The following is a 15918-nucleotide window of genomic DNA, read 5'->3' as shown; positions in this document are numbered from 1 at the left end:
ATCCCCAGATTACAAAAAATTGTAAAAAAAAAAGAAAAAAAACCCCCAAAAAACCAATACTTCAAAGCCAAACAAAAAATACACAAAAAAGGCCATAAACTGCAGAATGGGCAGCTAGCGCCCATCCCAGTGTTTACATCTCACTACCTAATCTAATCGCCAGAGCAAAAACAGCACAGACTGTACATCACAGACTGCGGAAATGAGAGAGAAAAAAAAAAGTGTCAAAACTTGCTTGAAAAAAAAACAAAAAACGGGGAATGGACTGGGAAGGCAGGAAAAAAAAAGAGGAGATAACAGTGAAGATTAAAAAAAAAAAAAAAAAAAAAAAAGGGCAGAAACAAAGAGAGTGATAGAAAAGTGGAAATTTCTAGCACAGAATTTCCAGAAGGCGGGGGATTGCTGTTTATACTGAAAGACCCCCCCGGCATCCCCACAGGAGAGGGGGGGGGGTGGAGGGGGATCGGGGGGGGGGGGGGGGGGGGGGGGGGGGGGGGGGGGGGAGGAGGATGGGAGGGTGTTTGGGGGGGTGGGGGGGGGGGGGACCAAAATCAACCAGCAGGATAAAGTGAGGAAAATCGCGGTAAAGAGACCTGGAGGAATCTGGTGAACAGTTCTTCGGAGTTGAGGATGAAGGAGGAGGAGGAGGAGGAGGAGGAGGAGAAGGAGGAGGAGAAGTAAACTTTTGAACATGAGGAGACTTTTCACTGTTAGTGTCACAGGCTTTGTTTTTTTGTGTGTGTGTGTGTGTGCAGCATACCAAAAATCTCCATAACTTGATCCCACTGACCAGAGACGTGTTACATGAAGTTACACCACACATCGTCGTCGTCGTCTCTGTTGTTCGAAATGTTAAGACCGAAAATTGGAAAAAAAGTTTGTTGGGAGTTTTTGGCTGCTTTCAAAACTTTCATGGATTTGGGAAGCATCTGTGTGTGTGTGTGTGTGTGTGTGTGTGTGTGTGTGTGTGTGTGTGTGTGCGTGCGTGCGTGCATGCATGCGTGCGTGTGTGTGTGTGTGTGTGTGTGTGTGTGTGTGCATGTTCCTGAGTAAATGCATAAACTCTTTTGTACCTTCACATAAATATACTGGTTTTCTGTGAGGCCTCTGTTTTGGACTTATAATAAGTAAAATGTATAAAGAGAAAGAAATACATACTTATATTTTGAAAATATATATGATATAAAAACAGTGCAACACTGGAAATGATCATCTGAAAAGATTTCAAATACATTAAATCAGAAAATACACATATACATACTTCTACATCTGCTTTCAAGTTACAGACATTGTATCGATAATCAAAATGAACTACAACTAGATACTACAGTTGCTAATCAAAATATCTCATTCAATACCTCTCCGTTTTAGTACTGTATTAAGATTAATATTACAGGCGTATATATCATTAACCTATAACACTTTCACCAATCAAAGATAACAGTTTTTAATTTGCTGAGATATTATTTTGGATCAAGGGTTTTACACTAATCAAACAAAAACAAAAAAAGATTTGATTTTTAGATGAGACAAGTTTGCTCTTTAAAATCAAAGAGTATACTAACCAAACTCTTTCCTGTTTCTGACCAAATTGATTTTGAAAGTGCTTTTAATACGCTTAAGAAGGTTAATACTATGTTCCACACCTTTCGAAGCCCATCAGGGCAGGTAGTTCATATCCACCGTGTCTATCTACTGTCAATAACCATCTACCTGAAGATCTAGTCATCAGCCCGATCCACATGTAATATGCTGCTTCTGTTCAAACGTGTGTGTGCACGTGTGTGTGTGTGTGTGAGTGTGCACGTGTGTGTGTGTGTGTGTGTGTGTGTGTATGTACAGTGCGTGCATGTGTGAGTATGCACAAGTTTTTATATCGATATGCACTTTTATGTATCCTAATTTCTACTGTATCTGTGTCTGTATGATTTTCGATTTAGGTTCGTACCTTGTTATGTACTACCCCCCCCCCCCCCCCCCCCCCCAATATTCCTTGTGACCCCGGTACACTTGGTAATAAAGACATATATTCTATTCTGTTCTATTCTAAAGCTTGGCACCGGAAGGGAGGTCCTGAGACTCTCGCTTCCACCGTTTGGCATTCCTCAACCTAAGTCATCTAAGGAAAATCAACGTTAAAGTTAAATGCCCCCCCCCCCCCCCCCCCCCCGCCCCCCTCCCCCCCAAAGGACGCACCACCAAGCCGAAACACAGCCTCGAACACTGAATCACCGGTGAACACAGCAGGACCAGAAGTCCAACACAGGAGGGGGGGGGTTGGGGGGGGGGCTAACCGATCCTACCATGACGCCTCCTCTAATATACAACAACACACTGTGTTCACTCAGATCCACTTTCACACCAGAAAGCGAACGGCTTACGTAGTAGTAGCAATCACGCTGCTCACACCGCTAAGCACACACATTTTGTACAGTTCACACACGAGGTGTACTTTTTTCACAGCGTAGGAAATAACAAAGCACCGAATCACAGCTCTGAAGCCTTGGTATACACACACCTCTGGAAGGAAGGAAAAAAACATGGACGGACTGAAGATGTTCAACAGAACATTTAAGTTAACTGGGAAATTGACAGGGTTTTTTTTGTTTTTGTTTTGTTTTTATAAAGTTTTGATTATTTGAAATAATTATGTACTATATAAATACAAAAATTTGAAGTTACAGGAAATTAGATAAACAGTTAAAAAAAAAAAAAAAAAAAATTTCTTTGACATACACGCAAGGTCCAGTATGTATATATATATATATATGTATGCTTCACGCAAATCTATGCCTTCAGAGATTCCCATGACTCAAGGTTAAATAATGAAACTGCTCCGGACAGGGGAGACGAATCACACAGCATTATCAGCTGCACTCTGGTTTGAATTCAAACACAGATCGACAGAAAGAAAGAAATAACCAAGAAATGAAAGAAAAGAAATACATAAAAGACAAAAAAAAAAAAATAATAATAATAATAAAAAAAGATGGGGGTTACGGGAGAAATGAAACCAAAATCTGAAAAAAAAAGATTAAAAAAAACCAAAACAAAAACAAAGACAAAACAATAAAATACAAGCACCCTGCAGTTTGAATGCTCAGTCCTGGGCTATATACACCTGGTCTTGGTGACAAAATTTCATTATATCTTGACAAAATGCACCAGGTATGTCTTGATGACAATTGTTTTCTGGTCTTAACAAAATGCATTATGTCTTGACAGCAAAATGCACCAGGTCTTGACAACTTTTTTTTCCTGGTCTTAACAAAATGCATTATGTCTTGACAGCAAAATGTGTCAGGTCTTGACTACAAAATGCATCATGTCTTGTTGACAAAATACATCAAGTCTAGACCAAAAAAAAAAAAAAAAAGCATTATGTCCTGACGACAAAATACATCATGTCTTGATGACAAAATATTTATCACGTCCTGACAAAATGCATTAGGTCTTGGTGAAAAAAACACATACAGTGTTTACAAGTCTGTCCATACCCCCCAACCCGATATATAAATCATGTCTTGATTACAAAAAAAATGTTACGTCTTGATGAAAGGCATCAGGACAAAATACATCAGGTCTTGAGGACAAAATACATCAGGTCTTGAGGACAACATACATCAGGTCACTCTTGATGACAAAAACACATCGGGTCTCAACGACAAAATACGCACCTGTGAGTCTCTGGAAGATAAACGGAAAACTGAGGTAGCCATGACGCCCCCTAGGGGCAAAGGACGCGTACGTCAACAGTCCAGGGGAGGGCATGACAGGTGTTTTCACCATTTCCCAGGCAATGGCCCGGCACAGCCTTTTCAACCCCTTGACAACTGCTGACGAGTACGCTGGTGTCACTGATGGCCTGTCACCTCACTGAGACAAAAGACAGAAGCTTACAGGTCAGGATATCAGCCTGCACTTCTTCGAAGACTCTCCTGGGACGGCATCGATTTCAGTTCAGCAAAAATCAACGACACAGTTGGAAGGTACGCACAAAAGCGGTGACCGCACTTCAAAAACTCGTGTGCCACACTGATGATCTCATTTCACCCAAGGGACAACGGTCAAGGGGTTAAAGGCCGTTCCACTGGTGGTGGTTGTGGTGGAGGTGGTCAGTACCTGTTCCCGTCAAAGGTCAGGTGGTGGTGGTGGGGGGTGGGCAGGTGTCGCAGGTCCCCCTCCGACACGCTGTGGGCCGACGACAGCAGGCTGGTGGAGGGGGAGGGAGGGGGCAGGAAGGCCTTCAGGGGGGTGTAGCTGTAGCCGTAACCCCCTCCCTCCCCTCCCTCCACACCCCGCTCCCACTCCCCACCCTCCCCGAGTGCCTCGCTCAGCACGTGAAGCGCCTGCTCCGACTTCCACCTGACCCTGCCGCCGCCGCCGCTGCGACCCCCGACCCCGAGACCGAGGGAGGAGGGCAGGTCCTCTTCGTCGTCGTCGTCATCGCCACGATAGTAGTGGGTGGGGAGGTCCTCCAGACTTCTCCGCACCACCACCTCCTCCCGCTCTCCCCCCCTCCTCCTCCCTTGCCTCCTGGTCCCTCGGAACACGGGTTCCTGCGAGGCCTGGCGTGGGGAGAACACCGACAGCTTGGCCCAACACGAGCCGGGGTCGGATCCGAACGAAGTGTCGTCGGCGGAGCGCGTGCGCGTTTTTGACTTGTGGCTGTCCTGGGTTTTCGCCTTCCCGGCTGGGGCCTTCTGCGTGGTCGCTGCCGAGTCTGGTACAGCGCCTTCTCTCCCGGCGAAGGATGTTTTCTTTCTTGGCGCCGATTGGGAGTGATGGCTGTGGGTGTGGTGGGAGGAGGAGGAGGCGGCGGCGGCGTTGGGGGCGCTGATGCCCAGTTTCTCCAGCATGGAGTGAAGGGTCTCCAGTCCCGTGCTGCTGTCAGGGTTGTCCCCCTTTGTCGTCGTCGTCCTCACTGCTGATCTCTCTGGCGCTTCGCTCCCCTTCTTCTTCCTCCTCCTGCTCTGCGCCCCTCCCCCCTCCCTCTCCGCCGACATGTCCAACACGCCCTCTCCCAGGTCCTTCTCCAGACCCTCGCCCGACGCGCCGTGCGACGAGGTGTTCAGCCTGCTCTCGTGGGGAGCCGTCGGGAAAAGCTTCTTCCCGGACCCCGACAGGAAGTCCCTGGGGTTGAGCAACAGCTTGGAGGAAGTGGTGGCGGCCTTCCCGAGCTGTGCCTGCTGGGATCGCTCCGCCGAGGCATGCTGGGAGGAGCGAGGCCGCGAGGTCGGCGTCGTGGTGCCGTGGACGTCTGGCGGCAGGGAGAGAGGAGGCTGGGGGGAGCGACGAGACGGGAGTGACTTCCCCCTGCCCGGTGGGGTGGCAGTGTTGGAGGAGGTCATCGCGGTCGATCGCCCCCGGTCTCTGATCCCCAACTCCTGGTGACTCGACGACGTCACCGATGACGACCGACCAGGCAGGTGGTTGTGAGAGCGGCGGGAAGCGGGCTGCGGCGAGCGCTCCGACGGTTTGGGTTGGGTCTTTCCTCCTGACACGCTTCTCTCCCTTGCTGCATGGCCGCCGCCAGCGCCAGCATTCTCCTGCCGCAGGGACAGGGACAGGCTCTTCTCCCTGACGCCGGTGAAATCCTGCGAGCGGGACAACATCCCCGGGGGCCTGACCTTCACCTTGGAGGAGGAGCGATGACCTTCACCCCCATCATCCGAGTCGTGGTGGCGCGGCAGGGGTCGTCGGGGCTCGGGGTCGGGGTCCCCGCCCCCGGAGGTGAAAGAAGCGTCGCTGTCCGTGGTGGTGGTGGTAGCCGTGGCGACAGAGTCGAGGAGGGAGCGGGAGGTGAAGCGCAGCTGACGGCGAGGGTCCCTCCCTTCCCCTTCCAGGCACTGGAGGTCGGAGAACGCCTGCCACAGGTTGCTGCTCCCTACCGCCGCCACCCACCCCTCCCCGTCCACCTCCTTCCACCCACCCTCCTCCTCCTCCTCCTCTTCGTCCTCCTCCTCTTCCTTCAACCCCCCTCCTCCAGGCGATTTCCTCCACACGCTTCCACCCTCCTTCTCGCGGTGCAAAAGTTTCGGGGACAGGAGGATGGGGGAGGTGGTGGCTTTGTCGTCGTCGCCCTTGTTCCCGGCGAACACAGACAGGTCGGTTTTCACCTTGGGCGGGGTGGCGGAGCGCCGGCTTCGCTGGCCGGAAGACTCCGCGGAAGCAGCGGCGGAGGTGGGTTGAGCAGCGTGGAAGGCGCTCCGTCTTCCGACTGCTCTCCGGACAGCCTGGGGAACTTTGAACTCCAGCTCGCTGTCGGTCACGGAGGCCGTGTCGTCCGGGAGCAGGGAGTAGTAGACTCCGGAGCCGTGAAGCTCCTCCAGGGAGCCGTGGGAACGGTGGTGGTGGTTGTTCATCTCCCCCAGGGAAGCCGGGAGGGCGTAGCGTTCGGACCCCGGGGTGGACAGTCGCGTGGAGCCGAGGCTCGTGTTGCCGACACCCCCATCCCTTCTTCCTCTGTCCCTCTCCCCGCCCTCTGCGGCGGAGGTGTGTGGCGGCGGGGGGTGTGGTGGGGCCGTGTCGTCGTCCTCCTCGCTGGAGCGCGGGGTGATGGGGTTGCTGGTGCTGGGCGTGGCCGAGCGCGAGCTGCTGACGGAGTCGAAGAGGGAGTCCAGGGCCTGGTCGATCAGCCCCCACACATCCGGGTTCTGTAACCTGCGCAAACACAAAACGCAGGCACGGCTTTTTCCGTTAATGTTGTGCTTATGTTTGTTGCCATTTTTGATTCAGTCGTAATCATAAGATATATATATATATATCTGTCTCTTTCTCTCTATGTATGTATATATACAGATAGATAGATAGATAGATAGATATACACATAAAGAGAGACACAGACAGACAGATACACAGGCAGACAGTCAGGTGGATAAATAGAATCTGTTTTCTTTCTAAATCACAAAAGAAAAAAGTACAGGCAGGAAATTTGGACACACTCAAATACATACATAAACATACATATCCGTACATAACCATAACATGAAGATGCATAAAAAAAGCACACATATACACATTTTTAAAAAAATTAGCAAATAAACATACCTATATATACACATCCATATAGATCTGCAAATGGATTCAGACGCACTCATATACACTGAGTTCACAGATTATCCAGTTACATTTTCCGAGACACTGAGGAGGCAGAGAAGAGAAAGCAAGAGCGTGAGAGAGGCACACTGTGTGTGTGTGTGTGTGTGTGTGTGTGTGTGTGTGTGTGTGACTGTGTCTGAGTACATGCGTGCACGTGTGTGTCTATATGTATGATCGCGCGTGTGTGTGTGTGTGTGTGTGTCACTGTGTCTGAGTACATGCGTGCACGTGTGTGTCTACATGTATGATCGCATGTGTGTGTGTGTGTGTGTGTGTGTGTGAGAGAGAGAGAGAGAGAGAGAGAGAGAGAGAGAGAGAGAACGAACGAAACTGTTTTAACTGAACTTTGGCCATGGACCACAATTCAAAACCAGGGGACTGGGGGTGGGCATGGGAAGGGGTATTATAACACCTGAATAGATGACACAATATCATAATGTTCATGGACTTGACATTAATTCTACTTAATTAGGTCTGAGTATATGATTTCTCCTTTTGATCGCATGGAAAACAAATTTGGATACATGGAAATTTCTTTGAGAGAGAGAGAGAGAGAGAGAGAGAGAGAGAGAGAGAGAGAGAGAGAGAGAGAGAGAGCCTGAATGCATGTTTCATACAACTGCGACCGACCGCATGTGCTCGCGCACGCATGAACATGACAAAGGACCCACACACAAAGCATGACATATTTCTTCATGCTTGAAAGCTGAACATTCATCTGGTGGTAATCCTAACCACCACACCTCAACAGGCGCACAACAGTCAATACAAAGAAGAGGGGCATTACACAATACAATATGTACACTGCACACTTTTTGTGTTCAGTACCCCACACGCATTTCACATTAACTCTCTCCATACGAACGGCGAAAGAGACGACGTTAACAGCGTTTCACCCCAATTACCATCATCAAAATATTGCAAGCGGAAGGCTCTTATACTGAAGAGGTGAATGTTGACAAAGAATACCACAATTCTGACGACGGACACCCACTGGACATCCGAGGGGTCTGTGTAGAGGAGAAGAGAGGACTGGCCGTACTGAGTGAGTTAAGAGACATTCCACCAAACACAGACTTCATAAAAAGTTAAGAACCGCTTGGGACTGAACAGTTTGTGTGTTTTTCCTTTGATTTTGAAATGTAAGGGTGTGATATTTTTTTCTGAACCCTTTGAGCCCTGACCACCGCTTTACCGGTGGTAGAGAAAAATGACATAATGCGTAGCCACCGGTTGAGCGGTACCATAAACACTTATGTCGTGTTTTGCTATTGGTTGACTTATATTGAAGAGCCAATCAGAAAAACCGTAATATTCTGACATCAGCGAACATAGTACCAACATGGCCGCGCCTTTTCAATGTGTTTTATGCATGTGCTTTGGATAAAAAAGACCGATTTCAATATAAGTCAACAATTAGCAAAACATGACACAAGTGTTTACGCACCGCTCAACAGGTGGCTAGGCATTATGTCATTTTTCTCTACCACCGGTAAAGCACTCTTTTCATATCTGCCGTGACACATTAAATACCAAGTATTTGCAAAATTTTGGCTCAGGAGCTCAGGCAGAAGGGTTAAAATTGCTCAGGAACTCAGGGCTCAAAGGGTTAAGCGACTGTGCTCGTTTCAACAGGACGGTCAGGACGCTACATCTGCCAATACGATGTCCGTGAAACACTGGGTTCAAATCCTGCTCCCTCCCTTTCTCCCAAGTCTGACTGGAAAAAAAACCAAAACTTGAGTGTCTCCAGTCATACATATGAGACGATGAATCGAAGTCCCGTGTGCGGCACACATTTTGGCGCACTGAAAAAGAACCCACAGCAACAAAAGAGCTGTCTGATAGGTGCAGAAATAATATATATACATATATATGCAGGTGCTCAGGGGCCTGGCAGAGCATGCTGGGTTAGGCAGACACAGACACAGACACAGACACACACACCAACACATAGGTAGACTTGTGCACACAGACACAGGCAGACACAGACATACAGACACACACACACCCAACACATAGGTAGAATTGTGCACACAGACACAGGCAGACACACACAGACAGACAGACACACACACACACACACCCAAGACATAGGTAGACTTGTGCACACAGACACAGGCAGACACACACAGACAGACAGACAGACAGAGACACACACACACACACACACACACACACACACACACACACACACACACCCAACACATAGGTAGACTTGTGCACACAGACACAGGCAGACACACACAGACAGACAGACAGACAGAGACACACACACACACACACACACACACACACACACACACACCCAACACATAGGTAGACTTGTGCACACAGACACAGGCAGACACAGACATACAGACACACACACACACACCCAACACATAGGTAGACTTGTGCACACAGACACAGGCAGACACACACAGACAGACACACAGACACACACACACCCAACACATAGGTAGACTTGTGCACACAGACACAGGCAGACACACACAGACAGACAGACACAGACATACAGACACACACACCCAACACATAGGTAGACTTGTGCACACAGACACAGGCAGACAGACATACAGACACACACACACCCAACACATAGGTAGAATTGTGCACACAGACACAGGCAGACACACACAGACAGACAGACACACACACACACACACACACCCAACACATAGGTAGACTTGTGCACACAGACACAGGCAGACACACACAGACAGACACACACACACACCCAACACATAGGTAGACTTGTGCACACAGACACAGGCAGACACAGACACACACACAGACAGACAGACACACACAGACACACACACACCCAACACATAGGTAGACTTGTGCACACAGACACAGGCAGACACAGACATACAGACACAGACATACAGACACAGACATACAGACACACACACCCAACACATAGGTAGACTTGTGCACACAGACACAGGCAGACACACACAGACAGACACACAGACACACACACACCCAACACATAGGTAGACTTGTGCACACAGACACAGGCAGACACACACAGACAGACAGACAGACAGAGACACACACACACACACACACACACACACACACACACACACACACACCCAACACATAGGTAGACTTGTGCACACAGACACAGGCAGACACACACAGACAGACAGACAGACAGAGACACACACACACACACACACACACCCAACACATAGGTAGACTTGTGCACACAGACACAGGCAGACACAGACATACAGACACACACACACACACCCAACACATAGGTAGACTTGTGCACACAGACACAGGCAGACACACAGACACACCCAACACATAGGTAGACTTGTGCACACAGACACAGGCAGACACACACAGACAGACACACACACACACCCAACACATAGGTAGAATTGTGCACACAGACACAGGCAGACACACACAGACAGACAGACACACACACACACACACCCAAGACATAGGTAGACTTGTGCACACAGACACAGGCAGACACAGACACACACACAGACAGACAGACACACACAGACACAGACACACACACCACCACAAAGGTAGACTTGTGCACACAGACACAGACAGACACACACAGACACAGACACACACACCACCACAAAGGTAGACTTGTGCACACAGACACAGGCAGATACACACAGACAGACAGACAGACAGACAGAAACGCACACACACACAGAAGCACACACACCAGTGACAAAAGTAACTCGGGTTGTTAAAGGCAGCAGAGGCAGTGTTGGATTACATTGTGGCCAATCACCCATGTTAAGTGTTTTGCTTTTTCTCTTATCTTTTTTCTTCTTCTTTTTTCTTTTCTTTGTTCTTCTTCTTCTTCTTTTTTGTTTTTTAGTTTTTTTGTGTGGTTTTTTTTTTTTTTGCTTTCTTCATTTGAACAACACACTAACTCAAAAAACAAAGACGTTTTCTGTACAAAGTTGTTTCATTTTGTTGTGTGGGTTATTTTCCCCTGAAGTGCTGGTATTTCACAGAATTAGCTTTGGAGGAGGGGGAAAAAATCTTGATGCCAGTGCAGTGCAGTCTTTTTTTTTTTTTTTTCTTTTTTTATTATTTGGTGCCATCACATCACCTGAACTGAGTCTGATAGAGAAAATTCCCCCTGTACCTGAAACACAAAACACAGCACAGCAACCTCCTTCAATCACAGCAAAAACAGACTGCCCAATGAACACTGCCCCCCCCCCCAAAAAAAAAGGAAAAAAAAAAGCAATCCCCTACTTCGGGGCAGTGCAGGGCCTCCTTCAGCGTGTGACCTCACGGCAACCTATGGAGATGATTCCCTGCAGAGCTGACAGTGTGGCACTTGGAGGGTTGGGGGGGGCAGGGGGGCTGGGGGGTGGGAGGGGGTGGAGGCTGCTGTAGCAACAAGAGCCCGAGTGTGCTGGGTTCAGAGGCTGGGGGGGAGGGGTGGGGGCTGCTGTAGCAACAGGAGCCAGAGTGTGCTGGGTTCAGAGGGTTGGGGGGGGGGGGGGGGCAGGGGCCTGGGGGGTGAGAGGGGGTGGGGGCTGCTGTAGCAACAGGAGTCTGAGTGTGCTGGGTTCAGAGGAGCATGTTTCACTCTCCTTCTTCTTCTCCTCCTCATGTGTGAGAATGCACAAGTTTTTATATTGATATGCACTTGTATGTATCCTAATTTCTACTGTATCTGTGTTTGTGTATGATTTTCGATTCATGTTTGTATCTTGTTATGTACTATCCACCCCCCCTCCCCCTCCCAATATTCATTGTGACCCCGGTACACTTGGTAATAGACATATTCTATTCTATATCATCCTGCCTCAGCAATAAACAAACAAACAACCCCCCCCCCACACACACCCCACAAAAAAAATTAAAAGCCCTTCATTGATGTGCGTTCTCATCGGCAGCTATCAAGGGGATAAGGGGTTCAGAAGGGCAAGAAAAAAACAACCCAAACCCCCCCCCCAAAAAAAAACAACAAAAATGACCAAGCACTGACCGCTCCACATTGCCCTGCAAGAGGTGCCGGAGGCGAGACTTGCAGCGCCCTCTCAGGTGCTGGATGGTTCGGTGCCGCTCGCGCCGAATCTCCACCTTCATCGCCGTGGCCGCGCGCTCGTTGGACATGCCGATGTGACTCATGACCTCCTCTGCAGCAACGCGGGGTCAAGATATCACCACTGCTGCGGCTACTATAACTGGTTATTAACCAGACAGGCAAGGCCTTCAAGACTCACTTGTGATACACTTAACAAAAAAAAATCCAAGCTTTTTATGTATTGAGTATAATTTCAAAATGTAATGTTTAAGGTGAGAAAGATCAGTTTAAAGCAAATTAACTCCCCTAGCAATAATTACAGAGTAATTTCCCTTTTTTACCCTCTGCACCAAAACGTTTGCAAAATAAATAAAACTTCCATGCTTAGCAAAAGAAGTTCCTGTTTGAACAAAAAATGATAATAATGACTGCTCTTGTTGTTGGGCCAGAATATCAGATCAAAGTGTCAAGTTTAGAGAATACAAAAAATATAAATATAACAGTAAATGCAGTTTGCATATAATTAGGTTTCATTTATTATTTTTTTGCGCCCATCCCAGAGTTGCAATATTGTTTTAAACAAGATGATTGGAAAGAACTGAATTTTTCCTATTTTTATGCTTAATTTGGTGTCAACTGACAAAGTAATTGCAGAGAAAATGTCAATGTTAAAGTTTACCATGGACACACAGACACACACACACACAGACAACCGAACACCGGGTTAAAACATAGACTCACTTTGTTTACACAAGTGAGTCAATGATTACAAAAACCTTTGCTATGGGTCACGCTAAAACAGTCCTCCAAGGAACTAACTGCTGAGGGAGGGAGCTACTACTACTACTACTACTATTACTATTAATTGTTAACCCTTTCACCGCCAAACTCGCATTTATGCACAAGCTAGGTAGAGGACACACGTCACTGAAAGGTAACCAGATCATGGGTCTGTTATTCGTGAACCTACTGCTCTTAACTCTCTCCATACGAACGGTGAAAGAGACGACGTTAACAGCGTTTCACCCCAATCACAACCATCAAAATATTACAAGCGGAAGGCTCTTACACTGAAGAGGTGAATGTTGACAAAGAATACCACAATTCTGACGACGGAAGCTAAAGGTTGGGACATAGAGACACCCACTGGACATCCGAGGGGTCTGCGTAGAGGAGAAGAGAGGACTGGCCGTACTGAGTGAGTTAATGTTCGGTGGAAGGATAGGCCATATTTTCTACACATCACAGGGCGGAATCCCCAGCTAGTCTTAGACGCCATATTTTCTGTGTTCATAGCACAAGTGAATTTTGCACTCTAAATTGACTGACGGTGAAAGGGTTAATGAATGCAAAACCTTTGCTATGGCCACGCTGAAACAATCCTCCAAAGAACTAATTGCTAAGGGAGGGAGCTACTACTGCTACTACTATTACTATCAATTGTTAATGAATGCAAAACCTTTGCTATGGTCACGCTAAAACTATCCTCCAAGGAACTAACTGTTGAGGGACGGAGCTACTACTAATACTACTACTATTACACACCACACACACACACACCACACACACACAAAGACACACCACACACACACACACCACACAGACACACACCGCAAACAGATATACACACATACAGACACACACACACACACACACACACTACAAACAAACACACACACACACACACACAAAGACCCACACACACACACACACACAGACACACACCGCACACAGACACACACACACCACACCACAGGCACGCACACACCACACACACACAGACCCCCCCAATGCCCCCCCTCGCCCCCCCCCCCCCCATCACACACACACATACACAAAAACACACACACACACACACACTCACACACATAATCAGTAGGACTCACCCTTAATGTTTTGCACGGCAGTAAGGTACTGGTCCTTCAGAACATACACACTGTCGTCACTCTCCGTCTGCACACCGCATATCATTTTCCTTCCTTCACCGCGACATCACGTCACATGATGGGTCAAACGCCTACATCACTTTTAGCTTATCAGTATTATTATTATCATGACAGCCAGCAGGATCCCGAAGATGCTAATGTATGGCCAGCTGAAGGGAGGCCACCGCGAACTTGGAAGACCCTGCAAGCGCTTCAAGAACACCTTGAAGACAAACCTCAAAGCCTGTGACATAGACATCGCTTCCTGGGAAACTGATGCCCTTGACTGCTCTCGCTGGAGGATGCTGTGCCTCTAGTGACATAAAGACGTTTGAAAACAAGAGAACGCTGGCCATTCAGGAGAAGCGTGAGCGAAGGAAGCAGGGCTCAACTCCTGGAGACGTTTTCCCTTGCAACACCTGTGGGAAGTGCTGCGCATCCAGAATCGGCCTCTTCTCCCATATGAGGACACACACCGACAGATAAGCCTGCCTGCCTACTCATCCGTAAGTCTGACAGGAGACTCCATCATCATTATTATTATGAGCATTTACGCCTAATCTTGAAAATAAGCCCTAGGCGTTTACAAACAGAACACATATGTGTGAATATCAAAAAGGAAAAACTGAACACAAGATACCAAATACCACTGAAAACTATTCATCCAGCCCACCCCCACCCACACAGTACACAGAAGCATACGCGCACGCACACACACACACAAGTTAAGCACACAATCATAAATAGTACACAAAGGAAATTTTCTATCTAAAATTATGTTTAAATAACATACTTAACCGTGACCCAACTAGTGCAGACTCCGGCAGGGGTCTGACATTCCTGTCCTGTGCAAACTACTATCCGCCTATGCGGAGAAAACGAAACTACGGCCGATAACCTCCCGGAAGTAGGTAACCTCCCCTTTGTCCCGCTGGCTAGCGCCATCTTTTGACGGCAGCCATCATGACTCCTGTTCCTGTGCTCTTCATATGGCTGTTTTTTTCATATTTTCTGCCTGTCTGTCGATTCTCTGGCGTTCTTGTTTGTTGTCAAATTATGTCTCCAACCAGGTCACATAATTATGTAGCTCAATTGGGGAACTGTGCTAAAATTAAGGCGCGATCGCAATCGATTCGCTGACACTCTGGGCCCTCTACTCCTGGCCTTCTCAACAACGCCAACCCGCCGCCTTCTCCACTTCCTCCGCTCCCTCCGGTCGACAAACTATCAAAACTCACCCACTCACAAATAGCTGAAATGGGCTTCACATTTCAATGGTCCCACTGCCTTTGCTGGCATCATGTCACCCTCCCCAAACCCGTCCTCCACCAAGTGCAGCCAGAAAAAACCTCACTCACTCACTCATTCCCTTGATCGCTGGGGTTGTTGGGGGGACATGAGGAAGATGTCATAGCTCGCCACGCCGTTTTGTTGGCAGATGTCGTGAGGAGATCTGGCATCGTCTTTTTGGTCCATTCCTTGACGTTGTCGGACCAGCTCTTTCTCTGCTGCCCCCGTCTGCGCCCTCCCTCTACGGTCCCTTGCAGGATCGTTTTGGAGAGGGTGTTATGTCGTATGACACACACTGCCATCTTCCGCCGTTTGACAGTCGCCAGCAGTGGTTCTTGGGGCCCAACAAGGTTGCTGACCAGGTTCCGCACATAGTCATTGGTCTTGTGCTCCTTGTAGGAGATGCGTAGTAGTCTCCTCAAGCACCTGGCCCGACCCAATCCCAGCGGCCCGGAAGCTCTACGGAGGACTGGAGGACCTGCGACGTACTGCCGCCTTTGTTGAGATGGGGGGAATCCATCTGATAAATGACGAAAGAGACTTCTTCTTCTTCTTCTTCTGCGT

The 15918-nt window shown here is 48.2% G+C and overlaps 1 protein-coding gene across 1 annotated transcript in view; it reads right to left on the bottom strand.

The window, feature by feature from the left end:
• Positions 1-3600: 3600 nt before the first annotated feature.
• The window catches only part of LOC143277792 (uncharacterized), a 47570-nt gene continuing 35252 nt past the window's right edge, over positions 3601-15918 (bottom strand). The window contains exons 22-28 of the mRNA XM_076582694.1: positions 14026-14092; positions 12101-12251; positions 11210-11245; positions 6006-6663; positions 5005-5849; positions 4316-4887; positions 3601-3833 (exon numbers count right to left, since the gene is read on the bottom strand). Coding sequence (XP_076438809.1) covers positions 3601-3833; positions 4316-4887; positions 5005-5849; positions 6006-6663; positions 11210-11245; positions 12101-12251; positions 14026-14092 — 2562 coding nt within the window. The remainder of the gene's footprint in view (positions 3834-4315; positions 4888-5004; positions 5850-6005; positions 6664-11209; positions 11246-12100; positions 12252-14025; positions 14093-15918) is intronic.

This window comes from Babylonia areolata, chromosome 35 (assembly GCF_041734735.1).
Source record: "Babylonia areolata isolate BAREFJ2019XMU chromosome 35, ASM4173473v1, whole genome shotgun sequence".
Classification (NCBI taxonomy): Eukaryota; Metazoa; Mollusca; class Gastropoda; order Neogastropoda; family Buccinidae; genus Babylonia; species Babylonia areolata.
This window is presented reverse-complemented; position numbering and strand designations above follow the sequence as displayed.